This window comes from Pteronotus mesoamericanus, unplaced genomic scaffold (assembly GCF_021234165.1).
Source record: "Pteronotus mesoamericanus isolate MK-2021 breed Mesoamerican mustached bat unplaced genomic scaffold, CSHL_Meso_final scaffold_21, whole genome shotgun sequence".
NCBI lineage: Eukaryota > Metazoa > Chordata > Mammalia > Chiroptera > Mormoopidae > Pteronotus > Pteronotus mesoamericanus.
This window is the reverse complement of record NW_026555310.1, coordinates 5,196,692-5,224,146: the sequence shown is the minus strand read 5'-3', so window position 1 is coordinate 5,224,146 and position 27,455 is coordinate 5,196,692. Positions and strand designations below refer to the sequence as shown.

Here is a 27,455-nt window from a genome sequence, read left to right as displayed (position 1 = left end):
CCTTGTGAGGAAGATGCTCTATTATTTGCATTTTAGAGATGGAGAAACTGAGAAACAGGAAAGGTAAATAGCTTGCGTGGAGTCACTCAGCTAGGAGGTGGTGGAGCTGGGGTGGAAACCTAGGCAGTCTGGCTCTACAGCCTTCACTTACCCAGTCCACGCTACATCCACGCATATGTTAATGATAATACTCAACCTCAGTAAAGAATGTGCTTTGGTTTGGTTTTCCACTAGTGGTGATGGATTTATGCTAATCCATCTGTGTTTAGCATTTCTTGTTTCTATTTTTACAAACCAATGTATTTCTGAAGATTTTTTAAATAATTAAGAAATTTTTAATTGTGGTAACAAAAAAAGCCACATAACATAAAATTTACCATCTTAACAGTTTTTAATTCTACAGGTCAGTAGTGTTCAGTATGTTTACATAGTTGGGCAGCAGCTCTGCAGAACTTTTTCATCATGTAATACTGAAACTCTGTACCTTCTAAATAGCAATATCTCATTTCCCCCTCCCTCCAGCCTCTGGCATCCACCATTCTACTTTCTGTTTGTATGAATTTGATACTTTAAACTCCTCATTTAAGTGGAATCATACAGTAGTTGTCTTTTTTGTGAGTGACATTTCATTTAGCATAATGTCCTCAAGATTCATCCATATTGTTGCATGTGATAGGATTTCCTCCTTTTTAAAAGCCGAATCATACTCCATTGTGTATGTATACTACATTCTATTCATCTAATCATCCATCACTGGACCTTGGGGACTGTTTCTACCTCTTGTCTAATATGAATGGTGCTACAATGAACATGGGTGTGCAAATATCTCTTCGATATACTGCTTTAAGTTCTTTTGGATATATACCCAGAAGTGGGATTGCTGGGTCATATGGTAATGAATTTTGAATTTTTAGGAATCTCCATACATGTCTTTCATAGTGGTTGAACCATTTTTCATTCTTATAAACAATGTACAAGGGTTTCAGTTTCTCTACATCCTTGCCAACACTTTTTTTTTTTTTGGTAGCAGCCATCCTAATGGGTATGAGATGATATCTCATTGTGGTTTTGGCTTTTATTTCTCTAATGATTGGTGTTAATCATCTTTTCATAGACTTGTTGGTCTTTATATATCTTTTTTGGAAATAGCTCTTCAAGTCCTTTGCCAGTTTTTAAATTGGGGTTTTTGTTGTTGTTAAGTTGTAGGAGTTCTTGATGTATTCTGGATTGTAACTCCTCATCAGATAAATGATTTGCAGATGTTTTCCTTTATTCCACAAGTTGCCTTTTCACTCTGTTGATTGTTTCCTTTGATGTATAGAGGGTTTTAAGTTTCATGTAGTCCCATTTGTCTATATTTGCTTTCTTTAACTATGCTTTTGGTGTTCTATCCAAGAAATCATTGCCAAATCCAATGTCATAAAGCTTTTCCTCTGTTTTCTAGGAGGTTTAGGTCTTATGTTTAGGTCTTTAATCTATCTTTAGATAATTTTTTAAAAAGATTTCATTTACTTATTTTTGGAGGGAGGGAAAAGGAGGGAGAAAGAGAAGGAGAGAAACATTGATCAGTTGCCTCTTATATATGCCATGACTGGGGACTGAACTTGCAACCCAGGCATGTGCCCTGACTGGAAATCGAACTGGCAGCCTTTCACTTTGTGGAACAGTGCCCAAACGACTGAATCACCCCAGTCAGGGCTTTAGTTAATTTTTGTATATGATGCAAGGTAAGGATTCGGCTTTATTTTTTTGCATGTGAGTATCCTGTTTTCCCAACAACCCTTTTTAAAATAAAATTTATTGGGGTGATAATTGGTTAGTTAATGCATTATGTAAGTTTCAAGTGTACAATTCTGTAATACATCATCTGTATATTGCATTGTGTGCTCACCACCCAAAGTTTGGTCTTCTCACCACCATATTTTTGGCCCCTTTTACCCACTTCATCCTTCTTCTACCTTCTTCATCCTTCTTCTACCCTCCTTCTCCTCTGGTAACCACCATATTGTTGTCTGCCAACACCATTTGTTGAAGAGACTCTTCTTTCCCCATTGAGTGGTCTTGATGCCCTTGTCAAAAATCATTTGACCATATGTGTGAGAGTTTATTTCCAGGCTGTCTTATTCAATTCCATCAGACTTAATGACTGTCTTTATGCCAGTACCACATTTTTATTACTGTAGCTTTGTAGTAACATGTTATACTTCATCATGTCTCTCTTTCTCACATGTTTGCTTATTGTGTCATATTCTAAGTATTCAGAAAGACCCCCTCCCCCCCAAAAAATAACCCAACTGTGGTCTTTTTCAGTGTTTTGGCTATGTGAGATCTATTCTTGAAATTAAAAAAAAATTTATACATAGCATATATTTACCATTTTAACCATTCATAAATGTACAAATCAGTGTCGTTTAATACATTTACTGTGTTGTGTGACCATCACTATTCTCTACACCCAGACTTTCTCATCATCCTCCAGAAAAACTTTAAACTCATTAAACAATAACTCTCACTTTCCTACTTCCCCCTAGCTGCTGGTAACCTGTCTTCTACTTCCTCTTTCCCATCCCTTTTAACCTATTCTGATATCTATCTATCTATCTATCTATCTATCTATCTATCTATCTATCTTATGCTCTCTTTTGTTGTGATTTATAATGAAAAATAAATATAACAACAGTAAATCAAAGTAATAGGTTTTAAAACTACATATTCATCATTTTCCCATTTCCCCACCTTGAGAGTCACCAGGCGGTGTCCTCAGGCTCAGGGTGCTTGGGAACCAGTAGCATATGTTTGTATACCTGTTACTAGGGGTGAGGTCTGTGATCATGGGCTGCTGCTGCTTTTTTTAAAAAATCCTCACTGGAGGATATGTTTATTGATTTTAGAGAGAGAGGAAGGGAGAAGGAGAAAGAGAAATCGATCTCAATCAGTTGTCTCCCGTATGCACCATGACTGGGGATTGGGCCACAGCCTAGGTGTGAGCCCTAACCAGGAATCGAACCTGCAGCCTTTTGGTGCATGGGACAATGCTCCATCCAGCTTAGCCAACCAGCCGGGGCAGCAGTGGACTTCTTTAGAGCAAAGCTCACTGAAGATGGAATGGGATTCACTAGTTTTCTTAGCTTTAAGTTCTAGTCTACAGAAGTAACTAATCCCAGGCTGACCATTTTGAATACTTAATAAGGAGCAACAAATTAATACAGGTTTAATCACTTGCATTTTCTTCTTAATATATCCATCCATTATTGATTACCAGTTTCCCCACACCTCAGGTATTGCATACATTTGGTTCACATTTTGAAACAATGCTTGACCGAATAGTTTCTTACATACAAATGAGTGGCTTGCTTGGTCAAGAGTATCTTTTGGGTTTTTTCACTTAGTTTTTACAGAAAAATTTTAGAAGTTTTTTAGTTGTATTTTAAGTATAGTAAAATGTACAAATCTTAAGAGTACAGCTCAGTGAATTTTTATACACGTATGCACCCACATAAGTACCACCCAGATCAAGATACAGAACGTTTTACCCTCAAAAAGTTCCCTGTGTTCATTCTGAGAGGGACAGCCTCCCTTTGGAGAAGCGAGGTAATGACATTTTTATTATAATGATATAGTTCTATCTCTAGCAATATTTTTGTCTTAAAGATCTGAATTTCATTCTTCTAAAATCTAATAAAAATGTTTTCTATCAGACCCACTCTATCGACTAGTAAATTCCATGTATTTCCATAGACTTTGGTTGATTCTGCAATTTGACTCAATGCTGTGGAAGGTGGTAAGCCCCAGAATTTCAGCTGCCTTTCTTTAGGTCCCATAGTGGATTATAGAGGCTCTTACTCTTGATGGACTTTTTAAAAAAATTTCCCAGGGCTATCTATTCATTCCTTCATTTTCCTCCCACATTGGGAAGTATTTCATATACATTCTTGGGTTGCATTTCCTTCTTGGGTTGCGTTTTATAAAATGTTTTTTTCTGGTGCTAGGTATAAGTTCTGTAGTCCTTCTCATCCTTTCTTTACCCAGAAATCTTGGGCATTTTTTTTTTTTTTTTTTTTGAGATTTTATGTATTTGCCCTGGCTGGTGTGGCTCAGTGGATTGAGTGCCTGCTTGAGAACCAAAAGGCCACTGGTTTGATTCCCAGTCAGGGCACATGCCTGGGTTGCGGGCCAGGTCCCCAGTAGGGGGCGCATAAGAGGCAATGACACATTGATGTTTCTAGTCCTCTCTTTCACTCGCCCTTCCCGTCTCTAAAAATAAATAAAATTTTATTGGGAAGTGCTGGTGAATGGAGGGCACACAAAGGAATTTTAGTAAGGAAAATTGAAACATCGAAATTTGAATTAGTTCGTTGTGTGAAACTTCTATAAATTGTAAAAATACAAATGCTATTTTTTCCACATTACTAAACATTTAAATTTTTTTATTTATTTTTAGACAGAGGGGAAGGGAGGGAGAAAGAGGGAGAGAAACATCAGTGTGTGGTTGGCGTCTCCTGTGCCCCCTACTGGGGACCTGGCCCACAGCCCAGGCATGTGCCCTGATTGGGAATCGAACTGGTGATCCTTTGGTTCTCAGGCAGGCACTCAATCCATTGAGCCACACCAGCCAGGGCTTGGGCATGTATTTTTAAAATGTTTAGTAATGTTGAAAAAATAGCACTTGTATTTTTACAATTTACAGAGGTTTTGTGCAGAATGAACTAATCCAAATTTTGATGTTTCGATTTTCCTTACTAAAATTCATTTGTGTGTTCTCTGTTCCCCTTGCTCCCAAATTTCTTGCAGCTGTATTTGAGCTGGGAAACCTGAGGAGTGATTAAAAATAGGAAATTGTAGAGGAAGAGAATAGACCCTTGGTTTGGACAGGAAAAACGGGTAGTAAGAAAGACCTTAAGGAGTGGTAAGAGGTAATATTTTAGTAGGTGAATCAGGGGTGTGGATAAGATATTTGAAGTAGACACAAAATATAAGATGACTAAGAAAATATGCTTTCTGAACTAAGAAGATGGTTTGATTCCAGGATTAAAGTTTCTAAAGGAGCAAAACATTTATTTTACAGTTAGATATAGTTTCAGAATACTTTTCTTCTAATCACTAGTTTTGTTTAGGAAAAATACAAAATAAAGCCTGTGGATATCTCTTAGAAATTTTGTACAGAATTCTATTACTATAACAGTAAATATGTGTTTTTTCCTCCTCCAGAATCTCCATGGAAAAAGAGACATGAATGTCTGCAATGATATTTCCTGACAAGAAGTTAATAGGAGGAAAGGAGATCACCAGTTAGAGAAAAGAATTTCAAATAACCAGGATTTTATATTTATTACCTCCAATTATAGACTTCTCTTGCCTACCTTTCAATCAGAGATAACTACAATCAGAACCCAGACAAGGCAAAAGAATACATTTCTTCTGTATCTTCTGAGATCAAAGAAACTACAATGTCTAGGAAACAAAACCAGAAGGGTAAGATTATATGTGGATATAAATTGTTAAAAGCATAATTGTGAAGTAATGATCACCATTTATCTTTTTAAAAAACATTCTCTTACTACTGATAGTTACAACTCTTTGTCATGACAGAAATTAATTTTATTGTTTTAATGTTTCTTTTTATTATATTTTTCCATTACCATTAATCCCCTTATACCCTCTTCTACCTCCACCCATACCACACCCCCACAATCCCCACACTGTTGTCCACGTCCATGTCCATGAGTCTTTTTTCTTTTTTGCTGGATCCCTCGACCCCCTCAACCTTGCACCACCTCCACCACCCCCCGGCATCAGTCTGCCATCTATGAGTCTGTCTCTATTTTGCTTGTTAGTTCCTTTGTTCATTGTATTCCACATATGAGTGAAATCATGTGGTATTTGTCTTTCTCTGACTGCCTTATTTCACTTGGGATAATGTTCTCTAGGTCCATTCATGCTGTCACAAAGGGTAAATAAAATCTTCTCTTTTACAGCCAAGTAGTATTCTGTTGTGTAAATGTACCATAGCTGTTTTATCCACTCATCTCCTGATGGATGCTTGGGCTGCTTCCAGATCTCGTCTATTATAAATAACGCTGCAGTGAACATAGGGGTGCTAATATTCTTTTGAATCAGTGTTTCAGGTTTTTTAGGATAAATTCACAGAAGTGGAATCACTGGGTCATAAGGCAGTTACATTTTTAATTTCTTAAGGTTACACCAAACTACTTTCCCACAGTGGCTGCACCAATCTGTATTCCCACCAACAGTGCAAAAGTGTTCCTTTTTCTCCATGTCCTTGCCAGCATTTGTTGTTTGTTGATTAATTGATGATAGCCATTCTGACCAGTGTGAGGTGATATCTCATGGTTTTAATTTGCATTTCTCTGATGATTGGTGACATTGAGCATCTTTTCATATGTCTATTGGCTATCTGTACATCCTCTTTGGAGAAGTGTATGTTCAGGTCTTTTGCCCATTTTTTAATTGGAGATACTGAATAAGAAAATTGAAGAAGATAGCCCTGGCTGATGTGGTTCAGTGGATTGAGTGCCGGCCTGCGAACCAAAGGGTTGCTGGTTTGATTCCCAGTGTAGGGCACATGCCTGGGTTGCAGGCCAGGTCCCCAGCAGGGGGCATGTGAGAAGCAACCACTTGTTGATGTTTCTCTTCCTCTCTTTGTCTCTCCCTTTCTCTCTCTAAAAAGAAATAAATAAAATCTTTTAAAAAAATTGAAGAAGATACAAATAAGTGGAAGCATATACCATGGTCATGGATAGGAAGAATTAACATCATTAAAATGTCCATACTACCCAGAGCAATCTATAGATTCAACACAATTCCTATCAAGATACCAATGACATATTTAACAGAAATAGAACAAGTAATTCAAAAATTTATGTGGAACCACAAAAGACCTCACATGGCAACAGTGATCTTGAGAAGGAAGAACAAAGTTGAAGGAATCACTCTGCCTAATATCAAACTACTATAAGCCTATAGTTACCAAAAAAGCATGGTACTGACATTAAAACAGACATAGAGATCAATGGAAAAGAATGGAGAGCCCAGAAATAAACCCGTGCCTTTGTAGTCAATATTTGACAGAGGAAACCAACACATACCATTGGTTAAAGATAGTTTATTCAATAAATGGTGTTGGGAAAATTGGACAGATATGTGCAGAAAAGTGAAACTAGACCACCTTCTTACACCACACAAGAATAAATAAAAAATGGTTTAAAGACTTAAATGTTAGACTCAAAAACATAAAAATCTTAGAAGAAAAACATAGGCAGTAAAATCTCATACATTGCTTGTAGCAATATTTTTTCTGATATATCTCCTCAGGCAAGGGAAACAAAAGAAAAAGTAAACAAATGGGACTACATCAAACTAAAAAGTTTTGGCACAGCAAAATTAATTTTAGAGTATGAACATTCATTAACAGTCTGTTATTAAATATCTGTAGATATTACAGTACAGTTTTGTGTATTACTAATTTGTGAATTCATAGAATAGTTGCTTTTCTAGTCTTATAAACCTAATAAATTGGAATATACTTCCAGGAAAGCCAAATGCCTCTTGCAAATGCACTTTTTTTGGAGAATGAACATACGTTAGGGGAAGTGGTAGGACATAATTTACTGCAGGATAGTCTGTGTCCTGTGAGTTGATGTTTCTTTCATTGGAGATAGGAAATGAAGCAAGGGCAAATGCTTCCAGGTTTTGATTCCTTTTTTAGCTTTCCTTCTGAATTATTACTCTAGTTTCTTGTTGAAAGTAAAATATAAGGTGTAAAGAGTCAAGAAATAACAAGAATAGATATAAGTACTATATTTATAGGAAGGACGACAAAGACTTATAAAATCACTTTTTCCAATTTCCTTGAATAGCTGCAAAAACGTTAAGGGACAAATGTAACAATAGCACACAACTGTTATACACAACTGGAATATATTTGCTTTTTAAAAAAGCTTTTATTTATTTTAGAGAGAGGGGAAGGGAGGGAGAAAAAGAGGGAGAGAAACATTAATCAATCGGTTGCCTCCTGCACACACCCAAACCAGAGGCCAGATTTGCACTCCAAGCATGTGCCCTGACTGGGAATCAAACTGGCCTTTGTCCTTGCGGGGTGACTCTCAACCAGCTGAGCCAGCCAGGGCTCAACTGCAATATATTTGTTAAGAGAATGATCAGAGCTATTCTGGCCCCCCCCCCCCCTTCAATTTAATTTTGAGTTTAATGTTTTTTACTTGAAAACAAAGCTGTAGATACAGATCTCACATGTTAAATATGAAATAAATCCTTTTAAACTAATTTTGACTTAGTAGTTCAAAAACTTCATTTTAAGAAAATAATATAACAAAGCTCCTTGTGGTTTGAAAGCTGTCATTTCATTGTATAGTACATCCATACAAAGAAAACCTGGGCTCTAAGAAATGGTCAGATTATTAAAGAGCTGAACTGTTTTATGGAATGAGATTTATCAACTGAAAAGTTTTTATAACCTTTTTGTTTCTTCTTCAGGCTTTAATTTTATCATGATTCAGTTTGCTTTTTTCCTAGTTACGCTTGAAACGCTTGCGTTTTTGTTTTTCTCCTGAAAATGAGAACTACTATAGTAAAAATAGGATTCCAGACTTGAAAATAAAATAATTTCATCTAAAAAGCTTAGCATTTAATTTTTCTTAAAAATGTTAACTTAAAATTGCTTTGACCTTTTAAAAAGTAGATTCTGTTTATTTCATGTCTGTGTCCTTCCAGAGCTTTGAAACTGTCACTTTATAGTATTATTGAAGTCAGGTAGCGTAAGTTCTTCAACGTTGTTCTCCTTCAATATTGTGTTGGCTGCTCTGAGTCTTTAGTCTTTCTATATCAACCTCAGAATCAGGTTGTTTGTCAATGTTTAGTTTGTCAATATCCACAAAATAAATTACAAGGATTTTGATTGGAATTGCTTTTAATCTACAGACCAAGGTGACAAGAACTGACAAACTGACAATATTGAGTCTTACTATCCATGAACATAGATTATCTCTCCATTTATTTAGTTTTTTAAAATTTCTTTCCTCAGAGTTTGGTAGTTTTCTTCAGATAGGTGTTACGAGAGGGGAAAGCCCCAAAAACCTGGAATTTATTTATTAAAAATTGTGGATTTATTCTTACATGTTTAAACCTCTGTAACCTTCCAAGTGCTCCATTTAATGAAATACCCCCGTCAAGACTTTTTTTCCACTGCTCCAACAGTTTTTGAACTTGTCAATTTTGATGCCTTTTGGTGCTTCTGCTGTTCTTTTGTTTCAGCTTTCCTACATCTGTAAAATGTTGCCCTTCGAGGACTTTTTTCATCTGGGAACACACAAAAAAAGCCACGTGGGGTGAAATTGGGTGAATAGGGAGCATGGGGCACAGAGGTCATGTCATTTTTGGTCAAAAACTGATGAACACTCAGCACAGTGTGGACAGGTGCACTTGTCCCATCATGAAATGGGCAAATGTGTTGGAAGAGTCTTAAAAAAATTTCACTGAAGCCAAATGCAGCCTCTCACAACAACACCTGCTGGTACACTGATACAGGTGGGTTCCTAGAGCACTTACCTAGCAGGGGAAGCCTGTACTAGAAGGGGCCTGATCTCCAGAAGATAATTGGGTTTTTTGGAGAGTCCTCCCGTATATACTTTGTTAGATTTATACCCAAGCATTTTGAGGGTGCTCATGTAAATGGTATTGTGTTTTTTATTTTAAATTCCACTTGTTCATTGCTGTTATATGGGAAAGTAATGGGTTTCTGTATATTAGCCTTGTATCTTGCAGCCTTGATATCATCATTATTAGCTCCAGGACAGAATGGGCTAAACAAGTATGTTATTTAAGTAGCAAGTTTCATACCTTCACAAGTATAATTCCTAAAAGCTAGGGTTCATCGTGTGATAATTATAACAACTATTTCAAAATAGAAATATTTATAATTAAAGTAAATTATTGATCCAGAAGAAGCTAGTAGATTTAATTCTTATTTGCGTGAGGTTAATGAGTGAAGAGTGACAGGTTTTGTAGTGTTGTGGGTTTTTTAATGTCTGTAGAGGGTGTTTTGTTGGAGACAGAAGCATGTGATTAGAATTGACTTGTTCATTTCTGTACTTTGAAGCAAGGGGACGGGGTGCTGTAGAGAGGGATGATGTTGTGTATTTGACAGGGCTGAAAGGGACATCCACAGCGAAGGCTTTTACAATGATATGAGAATATCTCTCACATCTAACATATAGTTTTAAAAAGATGATTTCCTCTTCCTCACTTTCCTTCAGATTCTCAAAAATTCTACCAACTAGTCTATACTGATCTTAGTAATTAAAGAGTTGACTTAAAAATTTTTTTAAACATTTATTTGAGAGAGAGAGGAAGGGGTGGGGGTAGCAACATCAATTTGTCGTCCCACTTATTTATGCAGTCATTGGTTGCTTCTTGTACGCACTCTGACGGGAGATCAAACTCATAACCTTGGAATATCAGGATGATGCTCTAACCAACTGAGCTACTCGGCCAAGGCAGATTTGTTTGACTTTTAAATATCACAGTTCTTAAATGTTTTACATTTTTTTTGACTTATGTAATTGAGTTTCCTGGAATAGCTGGTAGAATTCTTGAGAGTCTGAAGGACAGTGAAGAGTAAGAAATAATTTTTTTTTTTTTTTTAGATGTGGATTCAACTCACCTAATCCCTCTAAGCCCAGAAGTATGGCATGTGTTGCAGTAACATCCAAGAATAGTAATCCCATAAAGTAAAAGATCCCATTAAAGAGAGAAATATTAGTGAAATCTAAAAATGAGGATTTGACTTGTAAGAGAGACTGAAAATCTCTCATCACATCTTGTCCATCACATCACAATTTATTTTTATCTTTCCCAAAAGAAAGGGTGAGATTAGCAAGAAGAAAGATAAAACTCACATCAGTCCTTCTTACTACCTGGAAATAAAGACATGAGTAAATATTTTAATTTTTATTATATTTTAGTGCACCTTTCCTTTAAAAAGCCTGAATGTTGGCTGTAAACAGATATCAAAATAATCATCATGTGGCTTCAGAATTTTCTAAGTAACTGTTTGTATTCATATAATCCCTGGGACTATATGTGAAGTTTTTTTAAATAAAACTAGCTCAGAGATGATCAAGAGTTAGCAGAAAGTATGTACTGATTTTAGGAATGCAAAATTTGAGTTGGTTTTTTTTTTAATCACAATTCTTAAATCCTTGAGTTTTTTTGACTTAAGAAATTGACGTTCTTTCCTGGAACAGCTGGTAGAATTCCTGTGTATCTGAAGGGTAGTAAAGAGTAGGAAAGAATTTTTTTTTAGTTATTTATTTATTTCGTATGTGAGAGAACTGAATCCAGACTATGGAAAATGGCATTGAGGCAGAAAGATTTAGGCATTAAAATCAATATTGCCTCCTGGCTGTTCTCTAGAGTATATTAATAAGAAGGTTTTTGAAAGGTGGACTGAGTTTTCTATCCAATTGCCATTCATGGAAGAATTGACAGAATTAATATTAGAACTAGCAAATCTTTTAAACAAATGAGACCCTCAAGAATACTTGAACTTAAAAAATAGAAGCTTATTCTATTGCCCCTGCTGGAAATCTGGGAAAATCTATTGTGGTGAGTAAGGCAGGATTTAATTGCTTGTCTGTATCCTTAATAAAAACCCTGACTTTCCATCAAGTTCTATGTGAAGAAATCAGAGCTCAGTCTAGAAGTCTGGAAATTTTCCAGTGTAAGTGTTTTGTCTTATAAGAGGCCCAACCTCCTAGACTGTAGTTGAAGAAGCACTCAAAGGTACAAAGTAAAGAAAACATTTAATCAGCTGTTAACACTGTATGACAAATGAGAGCAGAGCTAACGGGAAGGTAAAAAGCTGCTTAAAAAAAAAAAAAGGCTGCTTTTGTCATTAAAGATTCACTTAGCAGACTGATCATTAAAGATTGGATTTTTCTGAACATGAAGCCGCAGTGGTCATCTGAGATGGCCAGGGAGACCAGCGGATAAGACTGCATTGAAGGGATTTGTGTGGTTGACCATTGGCAGCCAAGATGGAGGTTTCTTTATAACTTTTAAAGAACTAAATACAAAAATGTATTAACGTTTCAGATGGCTACAACTATACTGTAGTACACTATAGTAGAATAGTATAGTAGATTACTTAAAACAGACTTACAGAAGTCTTACAAAATGGTACTTTGACATAGTTGTTTTTCAGAATTTCCCATCTCCAATTTGCTCCCCTTCCAAGGTTGATTTCCCATTATTTACACATTCTCTCCCCTTTAAAAATATGTAATATCTTAATACCAAAACAGGCATAATTCTTCCAAGCTTAGGTGGTAAATTGGCAGAAGAGAGTAGTATGGCCTAGGAAATTGAACTTGGTGGCATATTCAGTTTTGAAGTTGTAAATTACACTCTAGGCTTTAGCTGGTAGTGTCTTTGACAATAACTTTTCCTTGCACTCACATTTGTTTTTCTTTTTTGTTTGTTTTTTTGCTTGTTTGTTCTTTTGCATGTATGTAATGAATAGTTTTTTTTCTTTTCTTTTTTCTTTTTTTGTCTACGCTGTTACAGTTATCCCCACTTTTTCCTCCTTTGCTCATGTCCACCCAGGCCCCACTCCTCCCTTCAGGCCGTCACCACACCATTGTCTGTGTCCGTGGGTCACTTGCACTAACATTTGTACAGTAGTACCCCCATCTCCATATTTGCCTCTAGTGCACACGAAGAAACTGAACTCCACTTGTCCTTTTATTGGTGACTTATATGTGGATTATTCTCAAAATTGGCATGAGAAAAAAACTATTTGAGGCACTGGTGTTTGAATATTGTTTGTGTTCACTCTAAAGGAGAACTTCAGGTTGTTCAGTTGTTCATGAGATACCACTTCTGTGAGAATTGGCACTTAGGTCTGCTCTTGAGTTTACCTTTTAATTTTTATGGGAAGTTTATACAGTTTGAGAAAATATGACTAGTGATCATCACACTTGTTAGATTATCTGCTTGGTTAGTCTTCTTCACCTCAGAGCTTACCTGCATTTAATTGGATCTTATCTCTGTGGCCTCTCTTTGGCTAGGGTAAGATGGGAATAATTTTGTTACCCAACTTGTTTTATGCATGTGTAAGGAGTATCTGTGAGTAATAACAAGAATCTGAGATCCTTAGGAAAAAACTAATAATATACCAAGGTACTATTCAAATAATGGCACTTGAGACCCAGTATATTTGATGAGTTACCATGGTTCAGAACTTGTTAGGATACTTGTTCAATTCCAAAGAAGACATAAAGATGGCCAACAGGTACATGAAAAAGTGCTCAACATTACTAATCATCAGAGAAATGAAAATCAAAACCACAGTTCTCATAACTCTTAGAATGGCTATTATCAAAGGAATAACAAGTGTTGTCCAGGATGTGGAGAAAAGGGAACCTTGTACTGGTGGAATGTAAATTGGTGCAACCACTATAGAAAATAGTGTGGAGTTTCCTCAAAAAATTAAAAATTGAACTACTCTATGATCCAGCAGTTCTACTTCTGGGTATTTGAAGAAAACAAAAACACTAACTCAAAAAGATACATGCACCCCTTTACATTGTCTGCATTATTTGCAATATTAAGATATGGAAACAACCTAAGTATTTGTTGATGGATGAATGGGTAAAGAAAATGTGACATATATCTGTGATTATAATTCAGTCATGAAAAGAAGGAAATCTTGTCATTTGTGACAACATGAATGGACCCTGAGGGCGTTATGCTAAGTAAAATAAGTCAGACAGAGAAAGACAAATATTGTATATGGAATCTAAAAATAAAACAAAAAAAGACACCAGCCCTGGCTGGGTAGCTCAGACGGTTAGGGTGTTGTCCTGCTACGCCACAGTTGTGAGTTCAATCTCTGGTCAGGGCACATACACATATAAGAAGCAACCAGTGAATACATAACTAAGTGGAACAATAAATCGATCTCTCTCCCCAGTCCTCTCCCCCCGCCGCCACCCTTCCCTCCCTTCCCTCCTGTCCTCTCTCCCTTCTTTCCTCTCCCCTCCTCAAATCAATAAAAATAAATAAACGTAGCTCATAGATACAGAGAATAGATTGGTAGTTAACCAGAGGCAGTGGTAAGGTGTGTGGGGAGGGGGTGAAATGGGGAAAGAGGGTCAAAAGGTACAAACTTGCACTTATTACATAAATCCCTAGGATGTAATGTACAGCTTAGTGACTATAGTTAATTATACTGTGTTGCATATTTGAAGGTTGCTAAAGAGTAAATCTCATCACAAGAAAGAAATTTTGTGACCATGTATGGTGAATGATGTTAATTAGACTTATTGTGGTGATTATTTCACACCATATACAAGTATCAAATCCTCATGTTGTATACTTGAAATGAATATAATGTTATGTAAATCTTAATTATACTTCAGTTTTAAAAAATTGTTCAAGGTTGGTGTGATATATGGGATAATCAAACTCAGATATTTCTGTCTTTTCAGTGCCTAAAATAACTTTCATCTGATTTTTGAAGCCAGCAAAAACAATAATAACAAAGCCTATAGTACATACAAATATGTCAGTGATAGTGTAAATAACATACTTTTTTCAAAATGTTCCTAAATGTGTGCTATTTGAAATAATTCCAAGAAATTTCTAAGATGGTTCCTAATAGAGGGAAATAAATGATAAAAAGAAAACTCATTCTCAATTACTCCTCATCTCCTTTATGAATCTTCTCTAATAGCATTTAACTGCATTTTTTATTTAAAAATTTATTTCTGATAGAGTATACATGCTCTTCTATCATAGAATGAGATTTTTTTTCCTGCCTTATTTCCCAGCAATGGAGTTAGGTAAATCTTGGGCTTTCTTTGCATGTAAAAATAAAAGAATTGTTAAATCACTAAATATTTTTGATGGGAATTAAAAATAACTTTCTCTGTAATGCTGAGAGGCATTTCAGCTCTAGTTATTTAATGCTCAGTTTTTATATCTACTTGAATTGTTGGTTTAAGAGGCAATATTAGCAGGTGAATAGACAAGTTAAGATGTTTAATTATTGCTTTCCCTTTTTTGGTGAACTCATGATTTAAAAGATAAATATTCCCTCAGTGGCTCTCTTACCCTCTGACTTCTGGTTGGGTTTGGCACTTGGGCAGCATGGGCAGGACATCACGCAAGGAGGAGAGTGAGGTAGGGGTATTTGTTCCCCCCGATCTTTCCCTGAGGGGTCACTGTGGGCTTATTGTGACCTTTGACTAAAGGTCATAGGTAGTGTCCTATGGTCCTTACTGCACCAGATGAAACAAAGAGGGAAAAGCCCTTTGTCTGTGGGTTCCAGTAATTGATGTCTCCTTGCACCTCTTTAGAACCTCAGGGTAGCAATGCACATTGCTGTTATTAGCCAAAGGGTAACTGCACTACATCTTGTGGTTTCCTTACTCCCTTCTAGAACCTTCTAAAATAGTCTTTTTAAAACACTCTCAGATTTCCTGATTTGAGCTTGCCATTTGTTTCCTGCTGGGATCCTGACTGAAATAACTGCTTTATGTATTTTTAACTATTACCCTTACTCGTATGCCAGCTGAACCCTAGTAATAATACTGTGCTAATTTTAGAGGGATAATAACTGAAGGTGTTTGCAGAACTACCCTTTGTTTTCCTTGTACTTTGTTTCAGCTAGTGTGTTGTTAAAGAAAAAAATAGTGTTAGATGATGTATTGTATAAGAAGCTTATAATACTGATAGTTCATTTAAATATGGACACCACAATGCTGCTTTACTTTGTATCCCTTCTTTTCCATAAAAGAGACTGGTGGTTTGATTATCTAATAAGATTATTGAATTCCCTTATATCATCTCACTGCTCATTAATATTTCTCTGGGAGAGAGTACTTACAATATTCAAGTTGTATCATTTGGTTAAGCTATAGCAGTTCTGAGCAGATTTGCTGGATAGTATTTCGTCTGCATAGTATTTTCATGCTTATATATTGTCTCTCTTCAATTATTAAAGGTAACTAGAAATTAAGTATGTAGTCATCTGGAAAACTAAGCCTTAAATACTGAATTTGTGTTTAAGTACAGCCTGATTTCTCATTTGTTAACATTCTCAAACTGCCAGTATTACAGAGGTTAAATCTAAATGAATTCACTGTTCATTGGTAATTGGTGAGCAAAGTGTGCCTTGGAATGACATACATTGTATTCATATCCTCTTTTCCACTTTTAGTACCAAAATGTGTTATTGTAACTTATAAATTGTCAGTCTTCTATAGCCACTAGGAGGTATTTGAAAACACAGGATAAAGATTGAGCTGTAAAAGAGGCTTTACTTAAAACACATCTGTAATAATAGCAAAAGGATTTGGGCCCTGGCTGGTGTGTCTCAGTGGACTGAGTGTCGACCTGCAAACTGAAAGGTGACCTGTTTGATTCCCATTCGGGGCCCATGCCTGGGTTACTGGCCAGGTCCCCCATTGGGGATGCTCGAAAGGCAACTGATCGATCTATCTCACACATCAATGTTTCTCTCTGTCTTTTCTCTTTTCTCTAAAAATAAATTAAAAAAAAAAAGAATTTGGAAAATGTACTAGAATATTGCTGTATTTTTTAAATCCCTGTCCATTCGGGTTACTGTAACAAAATGGGTAGCTTTTAAACAACAGAAATTAATTTCTCACAGTTCTAGAGGCTGGAAGTCTGAGGTCAGAGTGTCAGCATGGTTGGATGAGGGCCCTTCTGCTGGCTCCCAGACTTCTCATTGTGTCCTCACTTGGTGGCAGGGGCTAGGGAGGCTCTGGGCGATTGCTTTTGTAAGAGCTCTAATCCCATTCGTGAGGGCTCCACTCTCATGATTTATTTACCCAACTACTAATACTATCCCTTTAGGATTTCAGCATAAGAATTTGGGGGCGGGGTGGGGGGGCAGGGACACAAACATTCAGAACATAGCAACCCTTTTTTCCAAACTTTCCCTTTTTCTTGCTTTGTTGAAATCCTAGCCCCCAAGCTACTCCCAAGTATGGTGCTTGAATTAGCAATGTTGATACCACCAGGGAGTAAAAATCTCACGCCACAGGCTAGGCTACTGAATCAGAACCTACATTTTAAACTGAGATTTCCTAGATAAGTATACCCGTCAGAATCTGAGAAGCATTCTAACCATTTCTTGGATTGCATCTCATTAGATTAAAACAAAGTTGTCAAGTGTTTAAAGCTGAGGTAATTCATAATAGTCTCAGGTAAAGGAATTGATTAAATGTGTGGATAGCCTTTTCTTTATAAGTACAGGGAAGCCAAACTCTTTCTGTAATCAATCACATTAAACTAAGTTTTCCCATGTTGTGTTGGTAATGTAAACTCAGGTACATTGCTTCATCAAGCATTATATTGGGAACACAAACACGAATGAATTCATGGAGTTCATAGTCTAAAAACACAATGTGTGTGATACAATCTAGAAGGTTGAAATTACTTTCATGTGTTGTTGTTATTGTTGTTACTGTTAATACCACAGACGCTCCCATCCTCTCTCACATTTTCAGATTTGTTAATGTTAAATTTTACCTTGGGAAGCCATTTACTTTCAACATTTCTAGAGGGACTTTTAACAAAGATATTAAGGATTACTGGACAGTTTAATATAGTTTCTGTATTTAGTGTTTTTCTCAAGCTGTGACAGTTTCTATTAAAATCAAATTTTATTTTATAATTTTAACTCAAGTATAGTTATCAGGGATCTATATAATAGAATTTACAAAGTAAGTTAACTTTTTAAGGCAGAGAAGCAGCTAATACTGGCCCTTCCATTTGGAGGATGGATCACATAAATCAGTTTTGGACCTTGTTGAATATATTTTTTCCCTTATTCTTTCAGATTCATCAGGATTCATTTTTGATTTGCAGTCCAATACTGTACTGGCCCAGGGAGGAGCTTTTGAGAACATGAAAGAAAAGGTATGATTAGTTACTGTAGATAAGTAATTTTTAACTGATGTGCTGCAAGAATTTTTAAAACATGCAATACCTGAATGTTTAGTCAGAGGTACTGACCTCTTCTCCCTGTCAAAAAAAAAAAGACAACAGCCAACACAGCAATAGCTGTCCAGTGTGAATGAATCAAAGTTATATTTTTCAGTTAATTTTTTTTTGTTATATTGGCAAAAAATATACCTTTGGTGGGCTGCAGAATTTTTGTAATTAGTTTACATGTGCCTTGAGATGAAAAAGGTTGAAAATCACTGCTGTAGATAGAAAACTTGAATGTCATAGTAAAATTTAGTTACTAATACAATCAGTGCCTTCACAAACTCATTAAGTGAAACTATAAGAATAAAACAGAATGCCACTGTATATTGAAGAGTAACTACCATGAAGGTTTTGAGAAATCAGAGCCTATTAAGTGCAAACATGATTTTTTTTTGCATATCTCTCTATATATTCATTCTAATTCTTTTGAAGACACCTTAATATTAATTGATATTATAATATACTATTTATATGGCTAAGTGTGTATCACATTTGGCACCATTTTTAAAGGAACAAACTGAGTAGGATCTTTCCATTCACTTGAAAAAGATTCTGAAGTTCAGGAGACTTCAGAGCAAGATAAGAAATAGATCTTTCAAGTAACATTCCTTTGGAAGAAAACCTGATGTTTTTACTAATATAACCCTGAGTGAGCTATACTGAGAAAAACATAAAACAAAAGCTTTATGTGCTTTAAAAAAAATGTGTCTTATTAAAAAAAATTGTTGAGCCCTGGCTGATGTGACTCAGTGGATTGAGCACCAACCTGTGAACCAAAGGGTCACCGGTTCAATTCCCAGTCAGGGCGCATTGCCTAGATTGCGGGCCAGGTCCCCAGTAGGGGGCGCTTGAGAGGCAACCACACATTGCTGATTCTCTCCATCTCCTTCTCCCTCCCTTCCCCTCTCTAAAAAATAAATAAATAAAATCTTTAAAAAGCAAAATAATTGTTGATTCTGGAGTCATATATATATATTGTTTCAATAATATGAACACTCACATTTTTCAGTTACCAGAATCTTATCTTTATTGTTGAATCTATAAGTTTTGCCTAAAATCCATTTTCTAGAGATCAGTGCTAAGTTTTTTTCTCATCTCAAAAGTGTATAATTGCAAGTTATCCCTCTTTGGATTATAGGTTATATACTTTCCCACTTGTATGGTTTTAAACCTTATCATCATTTAATTAAGCCTGAAACAAAAACAAGCATAGAAATATGTAAAAGCAAGTGTACTAAAAAGGTTCTAATACAGACTTCACTTATTACGTGGACAAGATACTTCTTATCTATAAAAGGACTTCCTTTTCAAGTAGTATTGCTGACTAGGTAACTTGAAAACATTCATAATATAAAATTCTGAGAAACATAGAATGAAAAATAACACATCATTTTAAATGCATAGCTGAACAGACAAAGTTAGGGAAATCCTTAGGGACTAAGTATATATGGTAGAGGGAATGAAAAATCAGAGTAGTAAGCCTGAGCAAGGTAATTCTGATGTGTTTTGCCAGTCTCAATAACAAATGGGTTTTATCACACGGGGTCATAAAGCTCAAGGCTTGTCCTAGGTTAGGAACTGGAGCTGAGAGCTTATATAAGATTTGAGATCCTAAAAATATTTTACCTTCAGGGAAAGGGTGAACTAGAACAAATCTTGCCACTGAACACAGTATTCTTACTGTATGTGATTAGAGGGATATAATTAAAGGACAAAACAAATTGCAAATGAATCTTAAATTTTATTCAGTGTTTTGTTATTAGTAGTAATATATCATAGTGTTATTAGTAATATTATTTTATGAATATTATAGAATAAAGCAAGTTAGTAATTTAACATTTTTAGGAACTAAAACTTTTGGTTTAGAGGAAAGAGACATGTTTAAAATCATATAAGAAAAAATCTTTTAATATTATATTTGAATATTATATATGAATGCATGTTGCATAAACCAAAATCTCCTAGCTCTCTCTGGCAGTAAACACACCTAGCTCATAAATCTTGGTTTCTAACTACCACTTCCTACCAAAAAGAACCTGGTCTTTTTAGAGAAATAACTAATTTTACATTGTACAGTAAGACAAGAAATGAAAATTATAAGGATTGGAAAGGAATTTAAAAAACTGCTGTTATTTATATGCAATACAGTTTATCTATCTAGAAAAACCAAGAAAGCAACAAATTGTTAGGAATACTTAGGAATACTAAGTGTTCATCAAGGTTGCTGGGTAAAAATTGATATATAAAAATGAAAACTATGCAATAATTACAAATTATATATTTTTAATCTCAAAAAAATTAAAATACCTTGGGAATAAACCTGACAAAACTGACATACCTATTTTAAAGTGCAGTTTAGTATTATCTAATGAATTTGTAGATACCCTACTATTCAGGAGTTCTACTAGTGGTTATATACAAGAGACATTCTCTCACTGTTCACAGAAGACACAATTTTTTTTTCCTTGAAATATGCTAAACGTTGTTTTAGGCCCTGAGGATTCAGCAGCAGATAAACATAGGAATGTTCAGCATTCTTCCTGCTAGCCAAACATTGGAAACAATGTAAGTGTCTATCAACAGGAGAATGAATAAATTGGCTATATTCATACAATGGAAATGCTGTGTAACAGTTAAATAAATAAGAGATACATTTATCAACATGAAAAAAACCCTAAAAAACAGTGTTACATGAAAAAAGCAAATTGAATATAGACAGGTATTAAGTGATAATATTTACATAATGCAAAACATTAGTATATATTTGTACTACCTGTGGATACATAACATACCTTGTAAAAATGCAGACATGTGTATTGAAATAACATCAAAGGAAGGTGGAACTGTCTGTGGAGAGAAGGGAGACAGGATTTATGAGGGACTTCATGGGGGCTTCAATTGCACCTCAAGTGGAACCTTGGCTCTCGAACTTAATTCGTTATGGAAAACTGTCTGAGAAGTGGTTTGTTTGAAAACCGAATCTCCTTTGTCACCTGAGGGATGTGTGACTGATCATACAGTTATCAGCATGAAAAGGTTGTCGGGTAGAGAATCGAGACCTGAAGTTTTGTTAAACAACTGAGACACTTTTTCTGTGAATAACTTCATCGAGAACTGAATTGTTTGAGAACCAAGGTTTGACTGTATTTTATTTTATTAAACTGGCTGTCTCACCCTGGCAAGTTGGCTCGGTTGGAGTGTTGTCTGGTAACCGAAAGGTGGCAAGTTTGATTCCCAGTCAGGGCACGTACCTACGTTGCAGTTGGGTCACTGGTCTAGGTGCTTACGATCCCTCGTCCAGGTGCACCATCCCTGGTCTGAGAGCATATAATCCCGAGTGCAAGCGGTACAGCCCCTGACTGGAGAACAAATGGCAGAGAGCCAGTCAGTGCTTCTCTCTTGCATCAATGTTTCTCTCTCTCCCTTCCTCTCTCTCTAAAAAGCAATGAAAAACTGTCCTTGGGTGAGGATTAAAAAAAAAACTGGCTGTCATGCAGTGAGTGTTCATTATGTTTTGTATACCTGAAGTAGTTTATAGTAATTTAAATGATCTTTATGGTGTTATACAATTAAATGATGTGAAATAAAATGTTTTGAAAAATGCTATATAAAAATCTAAGTTGTTATAGGTGGTTCATTAAACTTTCTACCTTTCTGTACAATATGCTAAAAATGAGGAAATGTTGATGGTAAAGTTAATATCTGATACCTAAATTAAACCTCCCTTTCTTGGAATAAAATCTAGCACATGACTTCTATTTCTAGAAATGTTCTGGTTTTCTAAGTTTTGAAATAAATTTTTATGTGCTGTTATCACTCATCTATTAATCATTCCCAGTGAGATGGTTGTATGTTCTCTCACTGATGCTAAAGAGTGATACATATTGTTAAGAATGAAATGTCACTCTGTAATAGGCTTCGGTTGTTAAAATTAAATGACCCTGTCATCTTTTCCAGATAAATGCAGTGCGTGCAATAGTTCCCAATAAGAGCAACAATGAGATCATCCTGGTTTTGCAGCACTTTGATAATTGTGTGGACAAAACAGTACAAGCGTTTATGGAAGGTAATCCTAGTTCAATTTTTTAATAAGTTTGCGTTTGTTCAAATATAAATTGCTTCAGACTTCTATAACATTCATTCAGTAACCTGGTGTTTCATAGTTGATACAGTAGACCCTGTGATAGTATAACAGACCATGCCATTTTAAAAAAATACCTCATCATTGAATAGCTACATCAGATTAGGTCTCCCTGTTCCTGTTTTTCTGCCAGTAGAGAATAAACAGGTCCAAACACTGTAAGGTTTCTCCATTGTCATCTGTTTTCTTTATAATGTTAGTATCTGGGTCTAGGGTAGTGCATAGGTCTCTAAAACAATGTAGCTAAGGTGGTGTGTAATGTTCAGGAGGAGAGAGGTTGGCATACTTGGGCTGAAACCACTCGTCTTTGTGTTCAGTCTAAGCTGTATAAATAAAAGAATTTAAAAATCATCAGGTACATTAATCTCTTCTTGGAAGAACTTACTGAGGGGATTACATGGAGAAGGGAAATCTAAATGGGCAGGTATTCCAAAAGATAAGAATGATATGATTATCTCATTATATTAGCACAGAGATTTGAACCTAACTTTTCCTATTAGGAACTTTAGAGATTTTCCAGCAATTACAAAATGCAGGGACACTGATTCCTCCTTGTGCATGTGCTAAGAGAGAAAAGTCTGTAATTGGTTTCTCTTACAGGTAGTGCCAGTGAAGTACTCAAAGAATGGACAGTAACAGGCAAGAAAAAGGTAAAAATTAAATTTAAAAGCATGATATTGATATTATAAAAATATTTAGGCTCTGCAAAAATATTTGAAAGAAAAGATTTACATATGCATCTTCAGTTCATCTGGTTTAAAAAAGTCTTCTGTGAGTTGAAACACAGCTGTGTATATAGAGTACAGTACAGTCTCCTCCATATGATTTAAGACGGAACAGAAGGACCCTGCCACGGTGCAGTTGCGGAGGGTATATTAGTATTAGTCTGGAATGAAACAAGAGGGTGTGCCAGCAAAAGCAGAGCTCCACAGGAGAAAGTGATGTAGACCGTGCTTTTCAACATCATTCATTTATCATAGATTAGTTAAAATAGTTTAGATTTTTAGGTCAACTGTGTTGTAGTCTCTGATATTAATGAGTTTTGACTTAAAGCCCGGAGAGGGGCTTTGCTACTATTAGCTATGCAGAGGGGTCTGATATTGCAATTTAGGGAGGGAGAAGGCTCTTGGGCTGTGGGGTCAGTCAGAACGGGATTTATATTCTATTCTGCTTAACGACTTTGCATCTTGGGAGTATTGCTTAACCTTTGTGTGCCTTAGTTTGCTCATCTCTAAAATAGGAAAATAACATTAACAAATACTAGCAGCTAATTTCTGACATGCTAGTTCTCATTTCCTTCTTCTTGTCCACTTGAAACCAAAATGCTTTCCCCAAAGGATGCTAACTGGTCTCAAAATGCTTCCCACAGCTCTGTGCTCTAGATCTAGTTCCTTTAGGACATACTTGAAGTATGGATTTATTTAAAAAGATTTTATTTATTTATTTTTAGAGGGAAAGGGAGAGCAAAAGAGAGGGAGAGAAATATGATGTGAGAGAGGAACATCAATCCGTTGCCCCTCATCGTACCCCTTCTGGGGACTGAACCTGCAACCCAGGCATGTGATTTGACTGGGAAATGAACTGGTGACCTTTCGCTTTGCAGGATGACCCCCAACCAACTAAGCCATACCAGTCAGGGTTTGAAGTATGAATTTTAATCTAATTTCAGGTATCTCTATGAAATCTCTTTGGAGATTCTTTTCCTATATCAGGTTAGTACTGGGGTTCTGGAATGCTTTCTTGATGACTCTGAATCCCTTTGTTAGGTCACCTGTTAAGTCTTGATCAAATTGGGGTTGGCCCCAATGACCCTTGAGAATTTTTTCTGAAGAGAACCTAATATTACTGCAAATTCCCCTGAAGCTCTCCAAACCTGTAGCTTTGTATATTTGCTTAACTTCTTCCCGTTGCTTTCACCTAACATAAATAGCTCTGTGTGCTCTGGAGAACACAAGTTTATTAATTTGTTGATCCAGGATAGTAAGTTATTTAGTAATGTAGTATATGCTTGAAGCTGGAAAAGTATGTGTTGGACACACATAACTTTCTTAAAATTTAGAGAAAGAAAAACGGCTTCCATTTGGCAATCCCAAATGTCCAAGTCCAGTCCAGTTAACTGTTGGGATCAGTTCAATAGGGTGTGACCGTGAGCAGTTAGTTACTGGGAAAGTTATTACATCCATGGGACAACGATATGAAAACTTAGCCAATTTACATGCAAGAAAGTATATTTAAGTAAATTTAAGAGAAAGCAAGGCAAGAGCTGTGGGGAGGAGAAAATGATATCTAGAGTTCCAGTAGTGCTCCTGTAAAAGAGGGTCATAAGAAGGGTTTGGGGGGAAATGGGTTGCCATGACAGTCTAGCCTTAGGAGTAGAATTAAGCAATTGCTAGTAGAGCTGTGGTTTGTCATAGAGCTGTGGTTTGTCAAAATAAAAGGTGTAAGGGACTTGTTTGTTTGTTTGAATTTTATTATTTGCCTAGGTAACATATTCCTGTGGCCCCAAATTCAAAACTATAAAAGTTGATACATTGAAACATTTTTTATCCTGTCCCTGCTCCCCAGCCATTTGGTTCCCCACCCTAGAGGCAAGCAGAATCATCAGTGTCACATATCTCCCAGGAGTATTTTAAGTGTATATGAGCAAATATGAATATATATTCTCCTCTCTGCCTGTTTTTTTAAATTTAATATATCTTGGAACTTATTCTGTGTCAATATATAAAGAGCTTTCTTGTTTTCTATGGATATGTAGGCATCCTACTGTTTGAATGTACTGTATCTAATTTAACTAGTCCTTTTATTGATCAGCATTTTGGTTGTTTCCAGTCCTTTGCTATTATGAATACTTCAGTGATTAAGCTTGTACGTAGATCATTTTGCACATGTGTTAGTATTGCTGAGGATAAATTCCTAGAAGTGGAATCGCTAGCTCAAAGGGTGTGTGCATTTGTAATTTTGATACCAGATTGCCATAGAGAGTACTATTTAGCACTCCCACAAATCATACAGGGGAATGCTTGTTTCTCTATACCCTCTACCCTGTCCACCCTGTACTGTTATCAAACTTTTTGAATTTTGCTAATCTAGTAGATAAAAATGATATTGTAGTGCAGTATTTTTTTCCAAATGTTTCTTACTATAGAAAACACATGTCATTTACCATTTTAACAGTTTTTAAGTGAATAGCTTAGTAGTATTTAACACATTCATGTTGTACAACCATCACTACCATCCACCTCTAGAACTCTTCTTTTTTTTGGATTTTTTTCTAAGCTGGTACCTAAACTAATTTGCCAATGAAGGCTTTATATTTTACTTTTTTAAAAAATTGACACAATTGTCCTCAGTTGTGTATAACATTATGTTACAATCATGTATAACATTGTTAGTTTCAATTGTACAACATAATGATTTAATATTTGTATGTATTGTGAAAAAACTCTTAACACCAATCACCATACATGGTTACAAAAGCTTTCGTATGTTATACAGACAGATCCCAGCTTAAAATGGTTTGACTTACAATTTCTTTTTATTTTGGGATGATGGTGAGAAAGCAATAGCATTCAGTAGAAACCATGCTTTGAATTTTGATCTTTTCCCAGCCTATCTGTATGTAGTATAATACTTTCTCATGATGCTGGGCAGATAATGAGGGTAAACAACTGATAAGATACTCTACATTGTATTCACTGTGTTGGATGATTTTGCCCAATTGTAGGCTAATGTAAATGTTCTGAGCCCATTAAAGGTAGGCCAGGTAGAGCAACAGATTCCTGGTGCTTCCTCCTCTACCATCTTCCCAGAATTTTCTGCAGTGCATTTTTAATTTATGTCTCTTATTACTGAGGTTGCATTTCATTCCATATGCTTATACCCTACACCATTTTTTTTCCCATTAGGTTATTGTTTTGTTTTGTTTTTTGTTAGAGCTCTCTATGTAGTTAGCTCTTTGTAGGTAAGTTGCACATTTTTTTTTTAAGATTTTTAAATTTATTTTTAGAGAGAGAGGAAAGAGAAAGAAAGGGAGAGAAACATTAATATGTAGTTGCCTCTTGCACGCCCCCTGCAGAGGACCTGGCCCACAATCCAGGCACATACCCTGACTGGGAATTGAACTCGTGACCCTTTGGATTGCAGACTGGCACTCAATCCGTTGAGCCACACCAGCTAGGGTGATAAGTTGCACATAGTTTTTCACACTTTGTAATTTATCTTTTGATTTTGCTTATGGTGAGTTTTGCCATCCATAAATTTCTTATATTTATGTGTTTGAGTTTATCCAAAGTATTTTACAGTGTCATTTTAGTTAGTAATTCAACGTATACAGAAATGTGTTCAGTTTCTGGAAAAACATTTGAGAAATTGGTAATATTGGTTGCCTTTTAGTAACGAGAGTTCCTCTCTGAGTGGGTGGGGTCTTCTCTTTCTTTTCTTTTTTTCAAATCTTTAACAACCATTAGAACAAAAAGAAGAAAAGCAAGCCAAAACCTGCAGCAGAAGCAAGTAACAATATCCCAGATTCCAGTAAATCGGTTTCCATTCAAGAGGAGCAGTCCGCACCTTCTTCAGAAAAAGGTGGTATTAATGGTTACCACATTAACGGTGCTGTCAATGATACTGAGTCTGTGGACTCCCTCAGTGAAGGTATGGAGACACTTTCAATAGATGCCAGAGAACTGGAGGATCCTGAGTCTTCCACACTAGATATGATGGACAGAACAGGTGAGTTTATTAAGAGGTCTTTGAAAAGTTGCATCCTTAGCCAAGGGCTTCCTGGTTGAGAAAGCAATCAATAAATTAAATCTAGTTAGTCTCTTCCTTTTAATTTTTGTTACTTTTCATGTGAAAGAGCCACATTTTTTAATTATCAAAGGCCTAGAAAAATATAATTATTTTCCTTTGTCTCATATTTTAATTTTAGTCTAAAGCAGCCTTGTAGAAATCTTATAATTTAGTAGTCCCTTGGTACTTAGAGACTACAGAAGGTGACCTTAATGTTTTAAAAAATTGCATACTTATTAAGGAAAATTATGGTCATGAGTTGATTTGATCTTATTTTTCTGAGATCCAACACAGTGAGAAATATGTAATAATTGTAAACCCATTGTTTTCAGGAGAAGTAGACTGTTGGTTTTTGTAGTCTCACATTTGTTTTCTAACAAAGAATTAAGATTATTGTTAGTTATAAATTTAAATATTTTGCATGTTTTGTTTTGTTTTGTTTTATTGATCATTTTGATGAATGCTGGGA

General features: G+C 35.8%; 1 protein-coding gene across 2 annotated transcripts in view; it reads left to right on the top strand.

Moving 5' to 3' along the window:
• The window catches only part of SPATS2 (spermatogenesis associated serine rich 2), a 106,149-nt gene that overhangs the window by 46,599 nt on the left and 32,095 nt on the right, over window positions 1-27,455 (top strand). For both annotated transcript variants that reach the window (XM_054591148.1, XM_054591149.1), the window contains exons 2-6: window positions 5,209-5,472; window positions 17,906-17,985; window positions 22,015-22,123; window positions 22,799-22,848; window positions 26,665-26,926. In XM_054591148.1, the coding sequence (XP_054447123.1) occupies window positions 5,448-5,472; window positions 17,906-17,985; window positions 22,015-22,123; window positions 22,799-22,848; window positions 26,665-26,926 (526 nt within the window). In that variant the 5' untranslated portion in view covers window positions 5,209-5,447. The remainder of the gene's footprint in view (window positions 1-5,208; window positions 5,473-17,905; window positions 17,986-22,014; window positions 22,124-22,798; window positions 22,849-26,664; window positions 26,927-27,455) is intronic.